Here is a 22,338-nt window from a genome sequence, read left to right as displayed (position 1 = left end):
GACTGTTAAATTATATTTTTGGAGAGTGTTACTTGTGACAAGGCCGTTGCCAATTAGGGTTAGTTTTCATTTTTGTTAATTATTATTTATTCATTTTTTGTTTGTAAAATAGGTCATTGTTATTTGTGTTGTTATAATATTGTGTAAAGGATGCACAATGTACTGTGTTGGTTGACCAAAAATTTTCAATAAAATATTTATATAAAAAAAAGATAATCCCCAAACAGGTCCTCTTTTCTAGTCTTACCTATGCTGTTAGTCCCAACGTGGACCACAACAACTGCATCCTCCCCCTCCCTCTCCAAAATCCTTTCAAGCCGATCAGAGAAGTCCCTCACCCTGGCACCGGGCAGGCAACATACCATGCGGGACTCTCGATCTGGCTTACAAAGGATGCCATCAATCCCCCTAATTATAGAATCCCCTACAACTACCACTTGTCTTTTTGCTCCCCCCTCTTGAATGGCTTCCTGTACCACGGTGCAGTGGTCAGTCAACGCATCCTCCCTACAGCCCTCTTCCTCATCCACACAGGGAGAAAGTACCTCACACCTGTTGGACAAGGTCAAGGGCTGAGGCTCCTCAACTCCTAAAGTCAGGATCCCCCTACCTGCCTCCCTTGCAGTCACACCACTCTGTCCCTGACCACTGTCCGAATTAACAGTACTTATTCTACCGGGTGTGACTGCCTCCTGAAACAAAGCGTCCAGGTAATGTTCCCCCTCCCTGATGTGCCGCAGTGTGTGCAGCTCGGTCTCCAGCTCATCAATTCTGAGCCGAAGTTCCTCGAACAGCCAACACTTGCTGCAGATGTGGTCACTGACAGTCTCAATGGGATCCACCAGTTCCATCATCATACAGCAACAGCACATCACCTGTCCAGCCATATTCAACTAGTTAATTAATTTAAATAATTAAAAAAAAATTTTTAATAGAACCTCAAGGATAAACCCGAACACCAACAAAAACACAGCCACTCACCCGAACTCAGTCACTCACCTAAACTCAGATGCACTCTGTTCCAATCAGCACTCAGTCACTCACCTAAACTCAGATGCACTCTGTTCCAATCAGCACTCTGTGACTAAAGGCACTCCTGCCACACCTTTTGTGCACTCACCTCTCCCAGGCGGCTTAACCCAGAAAGGGCGAGCTGGGGCTGCCCAGATGCTCCGTGTCTATCAGCAGTTACCCAGTCACCTGTACAAAGGGACTTACCTCCAACAAGAGGTATCCAGTTAGAAACAGGCTTTGGAGTTCGACCGCCAGGTGAAGAGGTGTCCGCCCACTCTTCTGTTCAGCAATGTTTCTATCCGCTCCTTTGCTGAGCAGAATCTCCAGCAAATCTTTATTCTGACCTTTCACCGCGAGGTGCACTGGGTACAGCCCTGGAGATGGGAAGAGAGAGATTCAGACAGTCAGGGGCTGCCGAAAACAGATTGAAGAACAACCCAGATTCTTCCCACATACATTACCTACCATCACAGTCTGGCAACTTCAACAGCTTGCTGAGGACCTGAGGTTTCAGGTGTTCCAGCAGCAGTTTCACCATCTTCTCATCGTTTCTATGGAGGGCAAGATGGAGGACGGAGTTTCCGTGACGATCCAAAACGGCGGCATTAGCTTCAGCGGTGAGCAGCAGCTCAACAACGCTGTGTTGCTGGGTGATTACACCCAGGTGGAGAGGAGTCTGGGAAACAGGGAACAAAACAAACAAAATCTTTCAGGCTTAAATCACGGTCAGCAAACCTCTAACCTCGTGCTGTACCTGTCCTGGGAGTGTTTGATGGGGACAGTGTAGAGGGAGCTTTACTCTGTATCTAACCCCGTGCTGTACCTGTCCTGGGAGTGTTTGATGGGGACAGTGTAGAGGGAGCTTTACTCTGTATCTAACCCCGTGCTGTACCTGTCCTGGGAGTGTTTGATGGGGACAGTGTAGAGGGAGCTTTACTCTGTATCTAACCCCGTGCTGTACCTGTCCTGGGAGTGTTTGATGGGGACAGTGTAGAGGGAGCTTTACTCTGTATCTAACCCCGTGCTGTACCTGTCCTGGGAGTGTTTGATGGGGACAGTGTAGAGGGAGCTTTACTCTGTATCTAACCCCGTGCTGTACCTGTCCTGGGAGTGTTTGATGGGGACAGTGTAGAGGGAGCTTTACTCTGTATCTAACCCCGTGCTGTCCCTGTCCTGGGAGTGTTTGATGAGGACAGTGTAGAGGGAGCTTTACTCTGTATCTAACCCCGTGCTGTACCTGTCCTGGCAGTGTTTGATGGGGGCAGTGTAGAGGGAGCTTTACTCTGTATCTAACCCCGTGCTGTACCTGCCCTGGGAGTGTTTGATGGGGACAGCGTAGAGGGAGCTTTACTCTGTATCTAACCCCGTGCTGTACCTGTACTGGGAGTGTTTGATGGGGACAGCGTAGAGGGAGCTTTACTCTGTATCTAACCCCGTGCTGTACCTGTCCTGGGAGTGTTTGATGGGGACAGTGTAGAGGGAGCTTTACTCTGTATCTAACCCCGTGCTGTACCTGTCCTGGGAGTGTTTGATGGGGACAGTGTAGAGGGAGCTTTACTCTGTATCTAACCCCGTGCTGTACCTGTCCTGGGAGTGTTTGATGTGACAGTGTAGAGGGAGCTTTACTCTGTATCTAACCCCGTGCTGTACCTGTCCTGGGAGTGTTTGATGGGGACAGTGTAGAGGGAGCTTTACTTTGTATCTAACCCCGTGCTGTACCGGTCCTGGGAGTGTTTGATGGGGACAGTGTAGAGGGAGCTTTACTCTGTATCTAACCTCCTGCTGTACCTGTCCTGGGAGTGTTTGATGGGGGCAGTGTAGAGGGAGCTTTACTCTGTATCTAACCCCGTGCTGTACCTGTCCTGGGAGTGTTTGATGGGGACAGTGTAGAGGGAGCTTTACTCTGTATCTAACCCCATGCTGTACCTGTCCTGGGAGTGTTTGATGGGGACAGTGTAGAGGGAGCTTTACTCTGTATCTAACCCCATGCTGTACCTGTCCTGGGAGTGTTTGATGGGGACAGAGTAGAGGCAGCTTTACTCTATATCTAACCCCGTGCTGTACCTGTCCTGGGAGTGTTTGATGGGGACAGTGTAGAGGGAGCTTTACTCTGTATCTGACCCCGTGCTGTACCTGTCCTGGGAGTGTTTGATGGGGACAGCGTAGAGGGAGCTTTACTCTGTATCTAACCCTGTGCAGTACCTGTCCTGGGAGTGTTTGATGGGGACAGTGTAGAGGGAGCTTTACTCTGTATCTAACCCCGTGCTGTCCCTGTCCTGGGAGTGTTTGATGGGGTCAGTGTAGAGGGAGCTTTACTCTGTATCTAACCCTGTGCAGTACCTGTCCTGGGAGTGTTTGATGGGGACAATGTCGAGGGAGCTTTACTCTGTATCTTACGCCGTGCTGTACCTGTCCTGGGAGTGGTTGATGGGGACAGTGTAGAGGGAGCTTTACTCTGTATCTAACCCCGTGCTGTACCTGTCCTGGGAGTGTTTGATGGGGACAGTGTAGAGAGAGCTTTACTCTGTATCTAACCCCGTGCTGTCCCTGTCTTGGGAGTGTTTGATGGGGTCAGTGTAGAGGGAGCTTTACTCTGTATCTAACGCCGTGCTGTCCCTGTCCTGGGAGTGTTTGATGGGGACAGTGTAGAGGGAGCTTTACTCTGTATCTAACCCCGTGCTGTCCCTGTCCTGGGAGTGTTTGATGGGGTCAGTGTAGAGGGAGCTTTACTCTGTATCCAACGCCGTGCTGTCCCTGTCCTGGGAGTGTTTGATGGGGACAGTGTAGAGGGAGCTTTACTCTGTATCTAACCCCGTGCTGTACCTGTCCTGGGAGTGTTTGATGGGGACAGTGTAGAGGGAGCTTTACTCTGTATCTAACCCCGTGCTGTACCTGTCCTGGGAGTGTTTGATGGGGACAGTGTAGAGGGAGCTTTACTCTGTATCTAACCCCGTGCTGTACCTGTCCTGGGAGTGTTTGATGGGGACAGTGTAGAGGGAGTTTTACTCTGTATCTAACCCCGTGCTGTACCTGTCCTGTGAGTGTTTGATGGGGTCAGTGTAGAGGGAGCTTTACTCTGTATCTAACGCCGTGCTGTCCCTGTCCTGGGAGTGTTTGATGGGGACAGTATTGAGGGAGCTTTACTCTGTATCTAACCCCGTGCTGTACTTGTCCTGGGAGTGTTTGATGGGAACAGTGTAGAGGGAGCTTTACTCTGTATCTAACCCCGTGCTGTATCTGTCCTGGGAGTGTTTGATGGGGACAGTGTAGAGGGAGCTTTACTCTGTATCTAACCCCGTGCTGTATCTGTCCTGGGAGTGTTTGATGGGGACTGTGTAGAGGGAGCTTTACTCTGTATCTAACCCCGTGCTGTACTTGTCCTGGGAGTGTTTGATGGGAACAGTGTAGAGGGAGCTTTACTCTGTATCTAACCCCGTGCTGTACTTGTCCTGGGAGTGTTTGATGGGAACAGTGTAGAGGGAGCTTTACTCTGTATCTAACCCCGTGCTGTATCTGTCCAGGGAGTGTTTGATGGGGTCACTGTAGAGGGAGCTTTACTCTGTATCTAACCCCGTGCTGTACCTGTCCTGGGAGTGTTTAATGGGGACAGTGTAGAGGGAGCTTTACTCTGTATCTAACCTCGTGCTGTACCTGTCCTGGGAGTGTTTGATGGGGACAGTGTAGAGGGAGCTTTACTCTGTATCTAACCCCGTGCTGTCCCTGTCCTGGGAGTGGTTCTTTAAGACAATGAATGATCGAGTAGGTGTGGAGAGGATGTTTCCATTTGGAAGTCATCCTCCGAATGAGTCACAAATAAATCGAAACGGGATTCCAGGCCGAATTCCTTTTCCCAGAGTGTGCGGAGAATGGGAAATTCAGTCAGCTGTACTGGAGGAGAACCTGGATAAACAGCAACGACTGATATTTATACAGCACAGTGATGACCCTGACGAGGACCACAGGGGAAATCGCGGATTGATTACCATGTGAGCTTCCTACAACACCCGTTTCCGTGGTGAGCAGGCGGAGGTCCATCCAGCTGGGTTAGCGGCACCTTTAAATGTCGCTCCCAGACCCAGATCGGTAGCTCCCGATAATCCTGGGCTGGGAACTTTGTTTTGTTATGGCTCTATTTTCAGTTTAAAACAAACCAGTTTGGCCTCAGTCCACGCTGCTTGGAATTATTACATTGGCGATGAGGATTAAGCAGGGGATTCTCAGCAACCCTTTTCAAAACTTCCCCGACAGCAACTGACGTAAGAAAAAAAGAAAAACCCGGAAAGCACTTGTTTGGATAGCTCGAGTTTTATGGTGTGGACGCGGAGCACTGGCCCCCCACGTGCTGAACGCGAGCGCAATGCTCCACACCGACAGCATAGACGGGGATGACCAACATAAAGTAATTCTGACAGCAAACGGGACATCAACATTCAGCATTAAGACCAACATTCATTGCCCATCACTAATTGCCCTTCAGAAGGTGGGGGTGAGCAGCCATCTTCAGCCGCTGCACTCCGGGTGGTGTAGGTATATCCACAGTGCTGTTAGGGAGGGAGTTCCAGGATGTTGCCCCAGCGACAGTGAAGGAACGGCGATATATTTCCAAGTCAGGATGGTGAGTGACTGGGAGGGGAACCTCCAGGTGGTGGGGTTCCCAGGTATCTGCTGCTCTTGTCCTTCTAGATGGCAGTGGTCGTGGGTTTGGAAGGTGTTGTCTGAGGAACCTTGGAATGCTTGCCTTCATCGGCCGGGGCATTGAGTATAAAAATTGGGGAATCATGCAGCAGCTGTATAGAATCTTAGTTAGGCCACTCTTGGAGTATAGTGTTCAATTCTGGTCGCCACACTACCAGAAGGATTTGGAGGCTCTGGAGAGGGTGCAGAAGAGGTTTACCAGGATGTTGTCTGGTATGGAGAGCATTAGAACATACATAGAACATACAGTGCAGAAGGAGGCCATTCGGCCTATCAAGTCTGCACCAATCCATTTAAGCCCTCCCTTCCCCCCCTATCCCCATAACCCAATAAACCCTCCTAACCTTTTTTTTGGACACCAAGGACAATTTATCATGGTCAATCCACCTACCCTGCACGTCTTTGGACTGTGGGAGGAAACCGGAGCACCCGGAGGAAACCCACGCACACACGGGGAGGACGTGCAGACTCCGCACAGACAGTGACCCAAGCCGGAATCGAACCTGGGACCCTGGAGCTGTGAAGCAACTGTGCTAACCACCGTGCCGCCCTACTGAGCAGAATGGTGAAAGAGCAGAGAGAAGGATATGAAATAGAGGCAGCGGAACTCGTATCGGACATGAACATGGATTTGTGGCTGACTGGGCGGATGATTTGACATACTGCTGGATGGGGAGCTGGAAGGAGGATAATAATATGGCTGACCTGACGTAGATCATTGGGGATGTTGATGATGTTCTGCCGGGGAATACTAACGATGACTTGCAGCAGCTGCTGAACCACAAGGGGCTCGCGATGGATGATGGCCAAATGTAGCGATCTGAAAGAAAAGATCTCGTTAGACTATCAGCTCAACACCGTCTCCATGTGTGAAGTGTTACGTGCTGGAACTTGCTGCCAGCTCTAGATGGGTCAGAAACATTTCCCTGGCCTGAGTCGGATTGCACATGCACCTCTCTCCCAGTGTGCCTGAATGGGGAGCATTGGTCTATGGGAGTGAATTATTTCTTCATCAAAGCCCAGTCTGCACCTGTCGCCAATAAATACCCACCTTCCCAGTCACTGTCCTTTGACATTCTTCCCATCATAAAGTCCCAATTAATGTCCTGCCCAAAATCAACCAAGTTAATGCTGAACTGCAATGGTATCTGGGGCATTCCGCTCATTGACTTCACATGGGCTCTGCATGGAGACAAGCCCATGTGACCAGAATATGATGAGGCATTTTCTGCTCACAGACCCTCAGGGGTCAGTCAGACAGGAAGAAAGAGACTGCTTCTGGGTTAACCACCAAGCTGAATGCTGCTGGACTCACAAACTGTGTCTGAAGGAACAGGAATTGCGGAAAGTTACAAAACAAGGAGTCCAGAGGGTGCCTTGCTACTGAAGTCCATTCAATTATACTCAGACGATCGAACGGAGCAGACTTTGTTTCAAAGGGAACTGGAGGATTTACCCTTGTGGGTCCAGGGGCAAGAGATCCTGCTCAAACTGAGAGGAACCTGGGGATTTGTAAACATCAAATTCAATTTCTGCAGCAAATGCAGTGTCATGTATTAGTGGCTGATGTTAACTGTGTTCGAACACCTTATTTGTAATTCAGTGTATTAGTTGCCTCCGAAGTAATGCTTGGTTGGTGTCAATTTTAGTTTGTTACAGTAAAAGTTTGAATGTTTGAAAATTATTAATTGGTGCAACGTGGGCTTTGCTGGCGAGGCCAGGATTTCGTGCCCGTCCCCATTGCCCTCGAGAAGGTGGGGGTGAGCTGCATTCTCGAATCGCTGCAGTCCCTGTGGTGTAGGTATACCTGCAGTCTGGGAACAGTGATATATCTGCCAGTCAGGATGGTGTGTGGTTTGGCGGGGGACCTCCCAGTGGCGGCATTCCCATTCACCTGCTGTCCTTCCAGGTGGCAGAAGTCACAGGTTTCGGAAGTGCTGGGCAGAGACCCTTGGCGAGTTGCTACAGTGCATCTTGTAGATGGTACACACGGCTGCTACTGTGCGTCGGTGGTGGGGGGTTTGAATGTTTCTTTTAAAAAAACGTTTTTATTCTCCATTTTCACATTTTCCTTCAAAACTTACACCCCACCCAGAGACAGTAAACGGTAACAAATACAAAATCAATCCCCTTAACAATACCAACGATCCCATCCTCCCACCACCCCAAACAACGGCCCACCTGTCAATATACGCATCCAATAAAACAAACCCTCCCACGGTGGCAACAAAAAACAAAGGAGAAAAAGAAAAAGGAGTCCGGGACCACCCATGGTCACCATTGACATATAGAGTCCACTCCCCCTCCCCCCTCCTACACTCAACGCCCTCCAACCTCTGAAAGAGTACCGTACATGATACCCAAGAGTTGTACCCCCCATCTCCAACTCCTCCCGTCCACTGACTCTTGTAAAACTCCCATAGGCTGTCAGGGAAGGACACAAGTGAAATGTGGAACTTGTTCAAGGAACAGGTACTACGTGTCCTTGATATGTATGTCCCTGTCAGGCAGGGAAGAGATGGTCAAGTGAGGGAACCATGGTTGACAAGAGAGGTTGAATGTCTTGTTAAGAGGAAAAAGGAGACTTATGTAAGGCTAAGGAAACAAGGTTCAGACAGGGCATTGGAGGGATACAAGATAGCCAGGAGGGAACTGAAGAAAGGGATTAGGAGAGCTAAGAGAGGGCATGAACAATCTTTGGCGGGTAGGATCAAGGAAAACCCCAAGGCCTTTTACACATATGTGAGAAATATGAGAATGACTAGAGCGAGGGTAGGTCCGATCAAGGACAGTAGCGGGAGATTGTGTATTGAGTCTGAAGAGATAGGAGAGGTCTTGAACGAGTACTTTTCTTCTGTATTTACAAATGAGAGGGGCGATAATGTTGGAGAGGACAGTGTGAAACAGATTGGTAAGCTCGAGGAAATACTTGTTAGGAAGGAAGATGTGTTGGGCATTTTGAAAAACTTGAGGATAGACAACTCCCCCGGGCCTGACGGGATATATCCAAGGATTCTATGGGAAGCAAGAGATGAAATTGCAGAGCCGTTGGCAATGATCTTTTCGTCCTCACTGTCAACAGGGGTGGTACCAGGGGATTGGAGAGTGGCGAATGTCGTGCCCTTGTTCAAAAAAGGGACTAGGGATAACCCTGGGAATTACAGGCCAGTTAGTCTTACTTCGGTGGTAGGCAAAGTAATGGAAAGGGTACTGAAGGATAGGATTTCTGAGCATCTGGAAAGACACTGCTTGATTAGGGATAGTCAGCACGGATTTGTGAGGGGTAGGTCTTGCCTTACAAATCTTATTGAATTCTTTGAGGAGGTGACCAAGCATGTGGATGAAGGTAAAGCAGTGGATGTAGTGTACATGGATTTTAGTAAGGCATTTGATAAGGTTCCCCATGGTAGGCTTCTGCAGAAAGTAAGGAGGCATGGGATAGTGGGAAATTTGGCCAGTTGGATAACGAACTGGCTAACCGATAGAAGTCAGAGAGTGGTGGTGGATGGCAAATATTCAGCCTGGATCCCAGTTACCAGGGGCGTACCGCAGGGATCAGTTCTGGGTCCTCTGCTGTTTGTGATTTTCATTAATGACTTGGATGAGGGAGTTGAAGGGTGGGTCAGTAAATTTGCAGAAGATACGAAGATTGGTGGCGTTGTGGATAGTAAGGAGAGCTGTTGTCGGCTGCAAAGAGACATAGATAGGATGCAGAGCTGGGCTGAGCAGTGGCAGATGGAGTTTAACCCTGAAAAGCGTGAGGTTGTCCATTTTGGAAGGACAAATATGAATGCGGAATACAGGGTTAACGGTAGAGTTCTTGGCAACGTGGAGGAGAAGAGAGATCTTGGGGTCTATGTTCATACATCTTTGAAAGTTGCCACTCAAGTGGATAGAGCTGTGAAGAAGGCCTATGGTGTGCTAGCGTTCATTAACAGAGGGATTGAATTTAAGAGCCGTGAGGTGATGATGCAGCTGTACAAAACTTTGGTAAGGCCACATTTGGAGTACTGTGTACAGTTCTGGTCACCTCATTTTAGGAAGGATGTGGAAGCTTTGGAAAAGGTGCAAAGAAGATTTACCAGGATGTTGACTGGAATGGAGAGTAGGTCTTACGAGGAAAGGTTGAGGGTGCTAGGCCTTTTCTCATTAGAACGGAGAAGGATGAGGGGCGACTTGATAGAGGTTTATAAGATGATCAGGGGAATAGATAGAGTAGACAGTCAGAGACTTTTTCCACTGGTGGAACAAACCATTATAAGGGGACATAAATTTAAGGTGAATGGTGGAAGATATAGGAGGGATATCAGAGGTAGGTTCTTTACCCAGAGAGTAGTGGGGGCATGGAATGCACTGCCTGTGGAAGTAGTTGAGTCGGAAACATTAGGGACCTTCAAGCAGCTATTGGATAGGTACATGGATTACGGTAAAATGATATAGTGTAGATTTATTTGTTCTTAAGGGCAGCACGGTAGCATTGTGGATAGCACAATTGCTTCACAGCTCCAGGGTCCCAGGTTCGATTCCGGCTTGGGTCACTGTCTGTGCGGAGTCTGCACGTCCTCCCCGTGTCTGCGTGGGTTTCCTCCGGGTGCTCCGGTTTCCTCCCACAATCCAAAGATGTGCGGGTTAGGTGAATTGGCCAATGATAAATTGCCCTTAGTGTCCAAAATTGCCCTTGGTGTTGGGTGGAGGTGTTGAGTTTGGGTGGGGTGCTCTTTCCAAGAGCTGGTGCAGACTCAGGGGGCCGAATGGCCTCCTTCTGCACTGTAAATTCAATGATAATCTATGATTAATCTAGGACAAAGGTTCGGCACAACATCGTGGGCCGAAGGGCCTGTTCTGTGCTGTATTTTCTATGTTCTATGTTCCTCCCCCCAACCTCGGTTCCTTCCCCCTAACTTTCCACCCCGGCCAGACCACTCGGACCCTGGTCTGCCAGGCTCCGATGGCCGCAGCCCCTCCCCCCACCTCACTCCCGTTCACTGGCCGGCTTAAACCGGCCAGCGTGGAGGCCCCCGCCCGGGTCCCTGTCCCCCTTGCCCGGTCCTAGGAAAGCCCAGAAATCCCCATTTAGCACACAAACCCCGCATGTCCACCTACACCCGCGCGCAGTGAAACAAAAAAGAAGAAAATAGTCATGAGGTTACATCGGCACATGGCCATTCCTCAGTTTGTCAGTTCTGCCACAGTCCTTCTGCTTTCGCAAACTCCTCCGCTGCTTCCGCCGTTCCAAAATAAAAGTCCCTGAGCTTGTAAGTCACCCTCAGCTTCGCTGGATATACAATGCCGCACCGCACCTTGCTAATGTACAGTGCCATCTTCACCCGGTTGAAGGCAGCCCGCCTCCTTGCCAGCTCCACCGTAAAGTCCTGGTATACACGTATACCAGCTCCAGCCCACTGCACCACCCGCTTCTGCTTGGCCCAGCTCAGGACCTTCTCCTTCGCACTGTAACTACGAGAACACAGAGTCACTGCCCTTGGCGGCTCACTCGCCTTTGGTACAGGCCTCCACGACCGATGAGCCCGATCCAGTTCATATCGGGAGGGATCCTCTCCCCCAATAGTTTTGCCAACATCGTGGCAAAATACTCAGTCGGCTTCGGTCCTTCAACTCCTTCGGGCAGCCCCACAATCCTCAAATTCTGTCGCCTGGATCTGTTTTCCAGGTCTTCCATTTTTCCTCGCAGATCCTTGTTAATGTCCCATCGAGGCAAGTTGATCACCGTGCTGCAATAACGTCTCCTCCACTTCCTTCAGCGCCTCCCCTTGCTCTCGCACCTCCGCCACTGCGCTCGCCACCTCCGTCCTCACCGGGGAAACCGCCTCCTCCCCCAGCGCACTCAAAACCTCCCTCATCTCCTTCCTCACCGTCTCCATGCATTTCGCAATCTGCGCCAACTGCTTTTCAAATTCCGCAGCCATCACCGTAGTTATTTCTTCAGCCGTAAGCAGTGCGGCCTCCCCGGTGCTCCAGCCTCCATTTTTCTTGGTGACCCTGTGGTGACCTTTCCACCCCCTGATAGACCTTAAGCTGTTTTTTTTATGGCCGTTTATTTGCTCACCCTCGACATTTTTCTTCACTGTGCCTCCTCTGTGCCTTCTCCCTGCTTTTGCCGCCTCCACGGACCCTGGGACCGGGCTTAAAGCCCCGAAAATGCCGATCTCGAACGGGGGCTCTCCATTGTGCGGCCGCCTCCCGCCCGCCGTCACCGGAAGACGGGTTTGAATGTTTGTGGAAGGGGAGCAATCAAGCGGGGCTACTTTGTCCTGGATGGTGTCGAGGTTCTCGAGTGTTGTTGGAGCTGCACTCATCCAGGCAAGTGGAGAGTATTCCAGCACACTCCTGACTTGTGCCTTTTGGAAAGGCTTTGGGGGTCAGGAGTTGAGTTACCCGCCGCAGGATTCCCGGCCTTTAACCTGCCCTGGGAGCCACAGTATTAATGTGGCTGGGTCCAGTTCAGTTTCTGATCGATGGTAACCCCATGATGTTGATTGTGGGGGATTCAGCGATGGGAATGCCATTGAATGTCCAGCGGCGATAGTGAGATCCTCTCTTGTAGGAGATGGTCATTGCCGGGCACTTGGTGGCTCAAGTGTAACTTGCCACTTTTGAGCCCAAATGTGAAATTGTGACTCTGCATTGGTCATTGAGAAATTCAAATCCAAATTATTTGTCTCCACAGGGATGATAATAATGTGGGAATATCACCAGAAACACATCCAACACATGGATATGTCACTCAAAACATGGTCACCATGGTGACATCCCCATAAACTTGTTACTGCTACTTCATGAAAGAATACATACGTGTCTCCATGTTCATCCTGAATAGCTGTCAGGTGTCTCTGGACAGCCAGTAGCATGCGGACGTCTCCAGTCATGGCGTAGTCCAGTAACGCCTGCGCTGTACGTTCTGTAATCTGCAGCGCTCGCATCTGAAGAAATTGCTCTGCAGAATAAGGACAGAATGAGTGATCCACAGATCACCACCTCACAGTGAACAAGTTAATGAGCGATCCACAGATCAACACCTCACAGTGAACAAGTTAATGAGTGATCCACAGATCACCACCTCACAGTGAACAAGTTAATGAGCGATCCACAGATCAACACCTCACAGTGAACAAATTAATGAGTGATCCACAGATCACCACCGCACAGTGAACAAGATAATGAGTGATCCACAGATCAACACCTCACGGTGAACAAGTTAATGAGTGATCCACAGATCACCACCACACAGTGAACAAGTTAATGAGCCATCCACAGATCAACACCTCACAGTGAACAAGTTAATGAGCGATCCACAGATCACCACCTCACAGTGAACAAGTTGATGAGTGATCCACAGATCACCACCTCACAGTGAACAAGTTAATGAGCCATCCACAGATCAACACCTCACAGTGAACAAGTTAATGAGTGATCCACAGATCACCACCTCACAGTGAACAAGTTAATGAGCGATCCACAGATCAACACCTCACAGTGAACAAGTTAATGAGTGATCCACAGATCAACACCTGACAGTGAACAAGTTATTGAGTGATCCACAGATCACCACCTCACAGTGAACAAGTTAATGAGTGATCCACAGATCAACACCTCACAGTGAACAAGTTAATGAGCGATCCACAGATCACCACCTCACAGTGAACAAGTTAATGTGTGTTCCACAGATCAACACCTCACAGTGAACAAGTTAATGAGTGATCCACAGATCACCACCTCACATTGAACAAGTTAATGAGTGATCCACAGATCACCACCTCACAGTGAACAAGTTAATGTGTGTTCCACAGATCAACACCTCACAGTGAACAAGTTAATGAGTGATCCACAGATCACCACCTCACATTGAACAAGTTAATGAGTGATCCACAGATCACCACCTCACAGTGAACAAGTTAATGTGTGTTCCACAGATCAACACCTCACAGTGAACAAGTTAATGAGCGAACCACAGATCACCACCTCACAGTGAACAAGTTAATGAGTGATCTACAGGTCACCACCTCACAGTGAACAAGTTATTGAGTGATCCACAGATCACCACCTCACAGTGAACAAGTTAATGAGTGATCCACAGATCACCACCTCACAGTGAACAAGTTATTGAGTGATCCACAGATCACCACCTCACAGTGAACAAGTTAATGAGTGATCCACAGATCAACACCTCACAGTGAACAAGTTAATGAGCGATCCACAGGTCACCGCCTCACAGTGAACAAGTTAATGTGTGTTCCACAGATCAACACCTCACAGTGAACAAGTTAATGAGTGACCCACAGATCACCACCTCACAGTGAACAAGTTAATGAGTGATCCACAGATCATCACCTCACAGTGAACAAGTTAATGAGCGATCCACAGGTCACCGCCTCACAGTGAACAAGTTAATGAGTGATCCACAGATCAACACCTCACAGTGAACAAGTTAATGAGTGATCCACAGATCAACACCTCACAGTGAACAAGTTAATGAGCGATCCACAGGTCACCGCCTCACAGTGAACAAGTTAATGTGTGTTCCACAGATCAACACCTCACAGTGAACAAGTTAATGAGTGACCCACAGATCACCACCTCACAGTGAACAAGTTAATGAGTGATCACAGATCATCAGTCGATTTCGGCGGGAGAACAGCTGGTGAGTCAGTTTCAGCGGGAGCAGTGCGGAAGTGGCTGCTGGGAGGTAAGTCTGTCCTTTAAAAGCAATTGTCTTTGTAGGGGCAGGCCAGTCGATTTCGGCGGGAGTGGAGCTGGCTGGTTAGTCAATTTCAGCAGGAGCTGTTTTAGGCGGGAACAGGAAGTCGACACGCGGACGTCTGGGAAGACACTCACCATTAAATTCTGGTAGAGAGGAAACCCGAGACACTACACGTGTAGTGTCTCCCACCCGCCCTCCTCCTCTAACCTAATAATAAAACCCGTTGGTGTGAGGTAAGTACCATATTTTATTATATTATTATTTTTTATAAAAAATTTAATTTAGTTGTGAGCCAGATCTTGGTAGAAAGTTAGAGGAATGGCAGGGAAGGGAGTGCAATGTTCCTCCTGCAGGATGTTTGAGGTGAGGGATGCAGTTAGTGTCCCTGCTGATTTTACCTGCAGGAAGTGCTGCCATCTCCAGCTCCTCCAAGACCGAGTTAGGGAACTGGAGCTGGAGTTGGAAGAACTTCGGATCATTCGGGAGGCAGAAGGGGTCATAGATAGCAGCTTCAGGGAATTAATTACACCAAAGATTGGAGATAGGTGGGTAACTGTAAGAGGGACTGGGAAAAAGCAGTCAGTGCAGGGATTCCCTGCGGTCGTTCCCCTGAGAAACAAGTATACCGCTTTGGATACTTGTGGGGGGGGGGGGGACTTACCAGGGGTAAGCCATGGGGTACGGGCCTCTGGCACGGAGTCTGTCCCTGTTGCTCAGAAGGGAAGGGGGAGAAGAGCAGAGTATTAGTAATTGGGGACTCTATAGTCAGGGGCACAGATAGGAGATTTTGTGGGAGCGTGAGAGACTCACGTTTGGTAAGTTGCCTCCCAGGTGCAAGGGTACGTGATGTCTCGGATCGTGTTTTCCGGGTCCTTAGGGGGAGGGGGAGCAGCCCCAAGTCGTGGTCCACATTGGCACTAACGACATAGGTAGGAAAGGGGACAAGGATGTCAGGCAGGCTTTCAGGGAGCTAGGATGGAAGCTCAGAACTAGAACAAACAGAGTTGTTATCTCTGGGTTGTTGCCCGTGCCACGTGATAGTGAGATGAGGAATAGGGAGAGAGAGCATTCAAACACGTGGCTACAGGAATGGTGCAGGCGGGAGGGATTCAGATTTCTGGATAACTGGGGCTCTTTCTGGGGAAGGTGGGACCTCTACAGACAGGATGGTCTACATCTGAACCTGAGGGGCACAAATATCCTGGGGGGGAGATTTGTTAGTGCTCTTTGGGGGGGTTTAAACTAATGCAGCAGGGGCATGGGAACCTGGATTGTAGTTTTAGGGTAAGGGAGAATGAGAGTATAGAGGTCAGGAGCACAGATTTGACGTCGCAGGAGGGGGCCAGTGTTCAGGTAGGTGGTTTGAAGTGTGTCTACTTCAATGCCAGGAGTATACGAAACAAGGTAGGGGAACTGGCAGCATGGGTTGGTACCTGGGACTTCGATGTCGTGGCCATTTCGGAGACATGGATAGACAGGGACAGGAATGGTTGTTGCAGGTTCCGGGGTTTAGGTGTTTTAGTAAGCTCAGAGAAGGAGGCAAAAGAGGGGGAGGTGTGGCGCTGCTAGTCAAGAGCAGTATTACGGTGGCGGAGAGGATGCTAGATGGGGACTCTTCTTCCGAGGTAGTATGGGCTGAAGTTAGAAACAGGAAAGGAGAGGTCACCCTGTTGGGAGTTTTTTATAGGCTTCCTAATAGTTCTAGGGATGTAGAGGAAAGGATGGCGAAGATGATTCTGGATATGAGCGAAAGTAACAGGGTAGTTATTATGGGAGATTTTAACTTACCAAATATTGACTGGAAAAGATATAGTTCGAGTACAATAGATGGGTCGTTTTTTGTACAGTGTGTGCAGGAGGGTTTCCTGAAACAATATGTTGACAGGCCAACAAGAGGCAAGGCCACGTTGGATTTGGTTTTGGGTAATGAACCAGGCCAGGTGTTGGATTTGGAGGTAGGAGAGCACTTTGGGGACAGTGACCACAATTCGGTGACGTTTACGTTAATGATGGAAAGGGATAAGTATACACCGCAGGGCAAGAGTTATAGCTGGGGGAAGGGCAATTATGATGCCATTAGACGTGACTTGGGGGGGATAAGGTGGAGAAGTAGGCTGCAAGTGTTGGGCACACTGGATAAGTGGGGCTTGTTCAAGGATCAGCTACTGCGTGTTCTTGATAAGGATGCACCGGTCAGACAGGGAGGAAGGCGTCGAGCGAGGGAACCGTGGTTTACCAAGGAAGTGGAATCTCTTGTTAAGAGGAAGAAGGAGGCCTATGTGAAGATGAAGTGTGAAGTTTCGGTTGGGGCGATGGATAGTTACAAGGTAGCGAGGAAGGATCTAAAGAGAGAGCTAAGACGAGCAAGGAGGGGACATGAGAAGTATTTGGCAGGAAGGATCAAGGAAAACCCAAAAGCTTTCTATAGGTATGTCCGGAATAAGCGAATGACAAGGGTAAGAGTAGGACCAGTCAAGGACAGGGATGGGAAGTTGTGTGTGGAGTCTGAAGAGATAGGAGAGATACTAAATGAATATTTTTCGTCAGTATTCACTCAGTAAAAAGATAATGTTGCGGAGGAGAATGCTGAGCCCCAGGCTAATAGAAGAGATGGCATTGAGGTACGTAGGGAAGAGGTGTTGGCAATTCTGGACAGGCTGAAAATAGATACGTCCCCGGGACCTGATGGGATTTATCCTAGGATTCTCTGGGAGGCCAGGGAAGAGATTGCTGGACCTTTGGCTTTGATTTTTATGTCATCATTGGCTACAGGAATAGTGCCAGAGGACTGGAGGACAGCAAATGTGGTCCCTTTGTTCAAAAAGGGGAGCAGAGACAACCCCGGCAACTATAGACCAGTGAGCCTCACGTCTGTAGTGGGTAAAGTCTTGGAGGGGATTATAAGAGACAAGATTTATAATCATCTAGATAGGAATAATATGATCAGGGATAGTCAGCATGGCTTTGTGAAGGGTAGGTCATGCCTCACAAACCTGATTGAGTTCTTTGAGAAGGTGACTGAACAGGTAGATGAGGGTAGAGCAGTTGATGTGGTGTATATGGATTTCAGCAAAGCGTTTGATAAGGTTCCCCACGGTAGGCTATTACAGAAAATACGGAGGCTGGGGATTGAGGGTGATTTAGAGATGTGGATCAGAAACTGGCTAGCTGAAAGAAGACAGAGGGTGGTGGTTGATGGGAAATGTTCAGAATGGAGTTCAGTTACAAGTGGAGTACCACAAGGATCTGTTCTGGGGCCGTTGCTGTTTGTCATTTTTATCAATGACCTAGAGGAAGACGCAGAAGGGTGGGTGAGTAAATTTGCAGACGATACTAAAGTCGGTGGTGTTGTCGATAGTGTGGAAGGATGTAGCAGGTTACAGAGGGATATAGATAAGCTGCGGAGCTGGGCTGAGAGGTGGCAAATGGAGTTTAATGTAGAGAAGTGTGAGGTGATTCACTTTGGAAGGAATAACAGGAATGCGGAATATTTGGCTAATGGTAAAGTTCTTGAAAGTGTGGATGAGCAGAGGGATCTAGGTGTCCATGTACATAGATCCCTGAAAGTTGCCACCCAGGTTGATAGGGTTGTGAAGAAGGCCTATGGAGTGTTGGCCTTTATTGGTCGAGGGAAGTGAGTTCCGGAGTCGGGAGGTCATGTTGCAGCTGTACAGAACTCTGGTACGGCCGCATTTGGAGTATTGCGTACAGTTCTGGTCACCGCATTATAGGAAGGACGTGGAGGCTTTGGAGCGGGTGCAGAGGAGATTTACCAGGATGTTGCCTGGTATGGAGGGAAAACCTTATGAGGAAAGGCTGATGGACTTGAGGTTGTTTTCGATGGAGAGAAGAAGGTTAAGAGGAGACTTAATAGAGGCATACAAAATGATCAGGGGGTTGGATAGGGTGGACAGTGAGAGCCTTCTCCTGCGGATAGAAATGGCTGGCACGAGGGGACATAACTTTAAACTGAGGGGTAATAGATATACGACAGAGGTCAGAGGTAGGTTCTTTACGCAAAGAGTAGTGAGGCCGTGGAATGCCCTACCTGCTACAGTAGTGAACCTGCCAACATCGAGGGCATTTAAAAGTTTATTGGATATACATATGGATGATAATGGCATAGTGTAGGTTAGATGGCTTTTGTTTCGGTGCAACATCGTGGGCCGAAGGGCCTGTACTGCACTGTATCGTTCTATGTTCTATGTTCTATCACCTCACAGTGAACAAGTTAATGAGTGATCCACAGATCACCACCTCACAGTGAACAAGTTAATGAGTGATCCACAGATCACCACCTCACAGTGAACAAGTTAATGAGTGATCCACAGATCACAACCTCACAGTCAACAAGTTAATGAGTGATCCACAGATCACTCTGGAGATTTAAAAAGTGCAGGAGCTGCGAGTTGGAGCGGAGATGTAAAAACGCAGGAGCTGCGAGTCGGAGCGGAGATTTAAAAAGAGCGGGAGCTGCGAGTCGGAGCGAAGATTTAAAAAGAGCGGGAGCTGCGAGTCGGAGCGGAGATTTAAAAAGAGTGGGAGCTGCGAGTCGGAGCGGAGATTTAAAAACAGCGGGAGCTGCGAGTTGGAGCGGAGATGTAAAAACGCAGGAGCTGCGAGTCGGAGCGGAGATTTAAAAAGAGCGGGAGCTGCGACTCGGAGCGGAGATTTAAAAAGAGCGGGAGCTGCGAGTTGGAGCGGAGATTTTAAAAGCGCAGGAGCTGAGAGTCGGAGCAGAGATTTAAAAAGCGCGGGAGCTGCGAGTCGGAGCGGAGATTTAAAAAGCGCGGGAGCTGCGAGTCGGAGCGGAGATTTAAAAAGAGCGGGAGCTGCGAGTCGGAGCGGAGATTTAAAAAGCGCGGGAGCTGCGAGTCGGAGCGGAGATTTAAAAAGAGCCGGAGCTGCGAGTCGGAGCGGAGATTTAAAAAGAGCGGGAGCTGCGAGTGGGAGCGGAGATTTGAAAAGCGCAGGAGCTGCGAGTCGGAGCGGAGATTTAAAAAGAGCGGGAGCTGAGAGTCGGAGCGGAGATTTAAAAAGATCGCGGCCTAGTTTCGGGAGCCATTCGGAGGAGGAGGAGCAGTCTCTGTCAGGGAGAGAACCTGAGAACATCTAAGACACTCAGAAGGTAAGAAGGTAAGTAAGTGATTTTTACTCATTTTTACTTTTATACCTTTTCAAATTGTGTGTGTCGGGGGGAAACTGAAGTGACATCACAGAAAAGCTGTGACCTGAGTGGCTGGTTGGGATTCTACACTAAATTAAAAAAATTAAGCATTGGTAACTAATTAAACATAATTACTTAATTATAATTTAGAGGGGTATCTAAGCCAGAGAGCGGAGTGTACTATATTTAGCTTTCGCATTTATATTAGAAATCTAGTGCTAGGAAACAGGTAGTTAACAGTAACTTTTAAAACATTTTTAATTTTATCTTTTAACTTTAATTTACTAATTAATTGACGCAATGTCAGTTAGAGGGGTGCAGTGCTCTGACTGTGAGATGTGGCAGGTCCGGGAGGCTTCCAGCGTCCCGGATGGCTTCATCTGCAGAAAGTGCACCCAACTGGAGCTCCTCACAGACCGCATGGTTCGGTTGGAGCAGCAATTGGATGCACTTAGGAGCATGCAGGTGGCGGAAAGCGTCATAGATCGCAGTTATATAAATGTGGTCACACCCAAGGTGCAGGCAGAGAAATGGGTGACCACCAGAAAGGGCAGGCAGTCAGTGCAGGAATCCCGTGGTTGTCCCCCTCTCGAACAGGTATACCCCTTTGGATACTGTCGGGGGGGGGATAGCCTATCAGGGGAAAACAGCAGCAGCCAGAGCAGTGGCACCACGGCTGGCTCTGATGTTCAGAAGGGAGGGTCAAAGCGCAGAAGAGCAATTGTAATAGAGGACTCTATAGTCAGGGGCACAGATAGGCGCTTCTGTGGACGTGAAAGAGACTCCAGGATGGTATGTTGCCTCCCTGGTGCCAGGGTCCAGGATGTCTCCGAACGGGTAGAGGGCATCCTGAAGGGGGAGCGCAAACAGGCAGAGGTCGTTGTACATATTGGTACTAACGACATAGGCAGGAAGCGGCATGAGGTCCTGCAGCAGGAGTTCAGGGAGCTAGGCAGAAAGTTAAAAGACAGGACCTCGAGGGTTGTAATCTCGGGATTACTCCCTGTGCCACGTGCCAGTGAGGCTAGAAATAGGAAGATAGAGCAGCTAAACACGTGGCTAAACAGCTGGTGTAGGAGGGAGGGTTTCCGTTATCTGGACCACTGGGAGCTGTTCAGAGCAGGTGTGACCTGTATAAGAAGGACGGGTTGCATCTAAACTGGAGAGGCATAAATATCCTGGCCACGAGGTTTGCTAGTGTCACACGGGAGGGTTGAAACTAGTGTGGCAGGGGGGTGGGCACGGGAGCAAAAGGTCAGAAGGTGAGAGCATTGAGAGAAAACTAGGGAATAGGGATAGTGTGGCCCTGAGGCAGAGCAGACAGGGAGAAGTTGCTGAACACAGCGGGTCTGGTGGCCTGAAGTGCATATGTTTTAATGCAAGAAGTATTACGGGTAAGGCAGATGAACTTAGAGCTTGGATTAGTACTTGGAACTATGATGTTGTTGCCATTACAGAGACCTGGTTGAGGGAAGGGCAGGATTGGCAGCTACACGTTCCAGGATTTAGATGTTTCAGGCGGGATAGAGGGGGTTGTAAAAGGGGTGGCGGAGTTGGGCTACTGGTTAGGGAGGATATCACAGCTGTACTACGGGAGGATACATCAGAGGGCAGTGAGGCTGTATGGGTAGGGATCAGGAATAAGAAGGGTGCAGTCACAATGTTGAGGGTTTACTACAGGCCTCCCAACAGTCAGCGGGAGATAGAGGAGCAGATAGGTAGACAGATTTTGGAAAAGAGTAAAAACAACAGGGTTGTGGTGATGCGAGACTTCAACTTCCCCAATATTGACTGGGACTCACTTAGTGCCAGGGGCTTAGACGGGGCAGAGTTTGTAAGGAGCATCCAGGAGGGCTTCTTAAAACAATATGTAGACAGTCCAACCAGGGAAGGGGCGGTACTGGACGTGGTATTGGGAATGAGCCCGGCCAGGTGGTAGAAGTTTCAGTAGGGGAGCATTTCGGGAACAGTGACCACAATTCAGTAAGTTTTTAAGTGCTGGTGGACAAGGATAAGAGTGGTCCTAGGATGAATGTGCTAAATTGGGGGAAGGCTAATTATAACAATATTAGGCGGGAACTGAAGAACATAGATTGGGGGCGGATGTTTGAGGGCAAATCAACATCTGACATGTGGGAGGCTTTCAAGTGTCAGTTGAAAGGAATACAGGACAGGCATGTTCCTGTGAGGAAGAAAGATAAATACGGCAATTTTCGGGAACCTTGGATGACGAGTGATATTGTAGGCCTCGTCAAAAAGAAAAAGGAGGCATTTGTCAGGGCTAAAAGGCTGGGAACAGACGAAGCCTGTGTGGCATATAAGGAAAGTAGGAAGGAACTTAAGCAAGGAGTCAGGAGGGCTAGAAGGGGTCATGAAAAGTCATTGGCAAATAGGGTTAAGGAAAATCCCAAGGCTTTTTACACGTACATAAAAAGCAAGAGGGTAGCCAGGGAAAGGGTTGGCCCACTGAAGGATAGGCAAGGGAATCTATGTGTGGAGCCAGAGGAAATGGGCGAGGTACTAAATGAATACTTTGCATCAGTATTCACCAAAGAGAAGGAATTGGTAGATGTTGAGTCTGGAGAAGGGGGTGTAGATAGCCTGGGTCACATTGTGATCCAAAAAGACGAGGTGTTGGGTGTCTTAAAAAATATTAAGGTAGATAAGTCCCCAGGGCCGGATGGGATCTACCCCAGAATACTGAAGGAGGCTGGAGAGGAAATTGCTGAGGCCTTGACAGAAA

At 49.0% G+C, this 22,338-nt stretch overlaps 1 protein-coding gene across 3 annotated transcripts in view; it reads right to left on the bottom strand.

Moving 5' to 3' along the window:
- The window catches only part of nfkb2 (nuclear factor of kappa light polypeptide gene enhancer in B-cells 2 (p49/p100)), a 156,831-nt gene that overhangs the window by 24,903 nt on the left and 109,590 nt on the right, over positions 1 to 22,338 (bottom strand). For all 3 annotated transcript variants that reach the window (XM_072491879.1, XM_072491877.1, XM_072491878.1), the window contains exons 14-17: positions 12,523 to 12,664; positions 6,415 to 6,529; positions 1,480 to 1,690; positions 1,219 to 1,388 (exon numbers count right to left, since the gene is read on the bottom strand). In XM_072491879.1, coding sequence (XP_072347980.1) covers positions 1,219 to 1,388; positions 1,480 to 1,690; positions 6,415 to 6,529; positions 12,523 to 12,664 — 638 coding nt within the window. The remainder of the gene's footprint in view (positions 1 to 1,218; positions 1,389 to 1,479; positions 1,691 to 6,414; positions 6,530 to 12,522; positions 12,665 to 22,338) is intronic.

The sequence above is a fragment of the Scyliorhinus torazame genome, chromosome 28, assembly GCF_047496885.1.
Source record: "Scyliorhinus torazame isolate Kashiwa2021f chromosome 28, sScyTor2.1, whole genome shotgun sequence".
NCBI lineage: Eukaryota > Metazoa > Chordata > Chondrichthyes > Carcharhiniformes > Scyliorhinidae > Scyliorhinus > Scyliorhinus torazame.
Note: the sequence above shows the minus strand (reverse complement) of the source record. Positions and strands in the feature narration are given on the sequence as shown.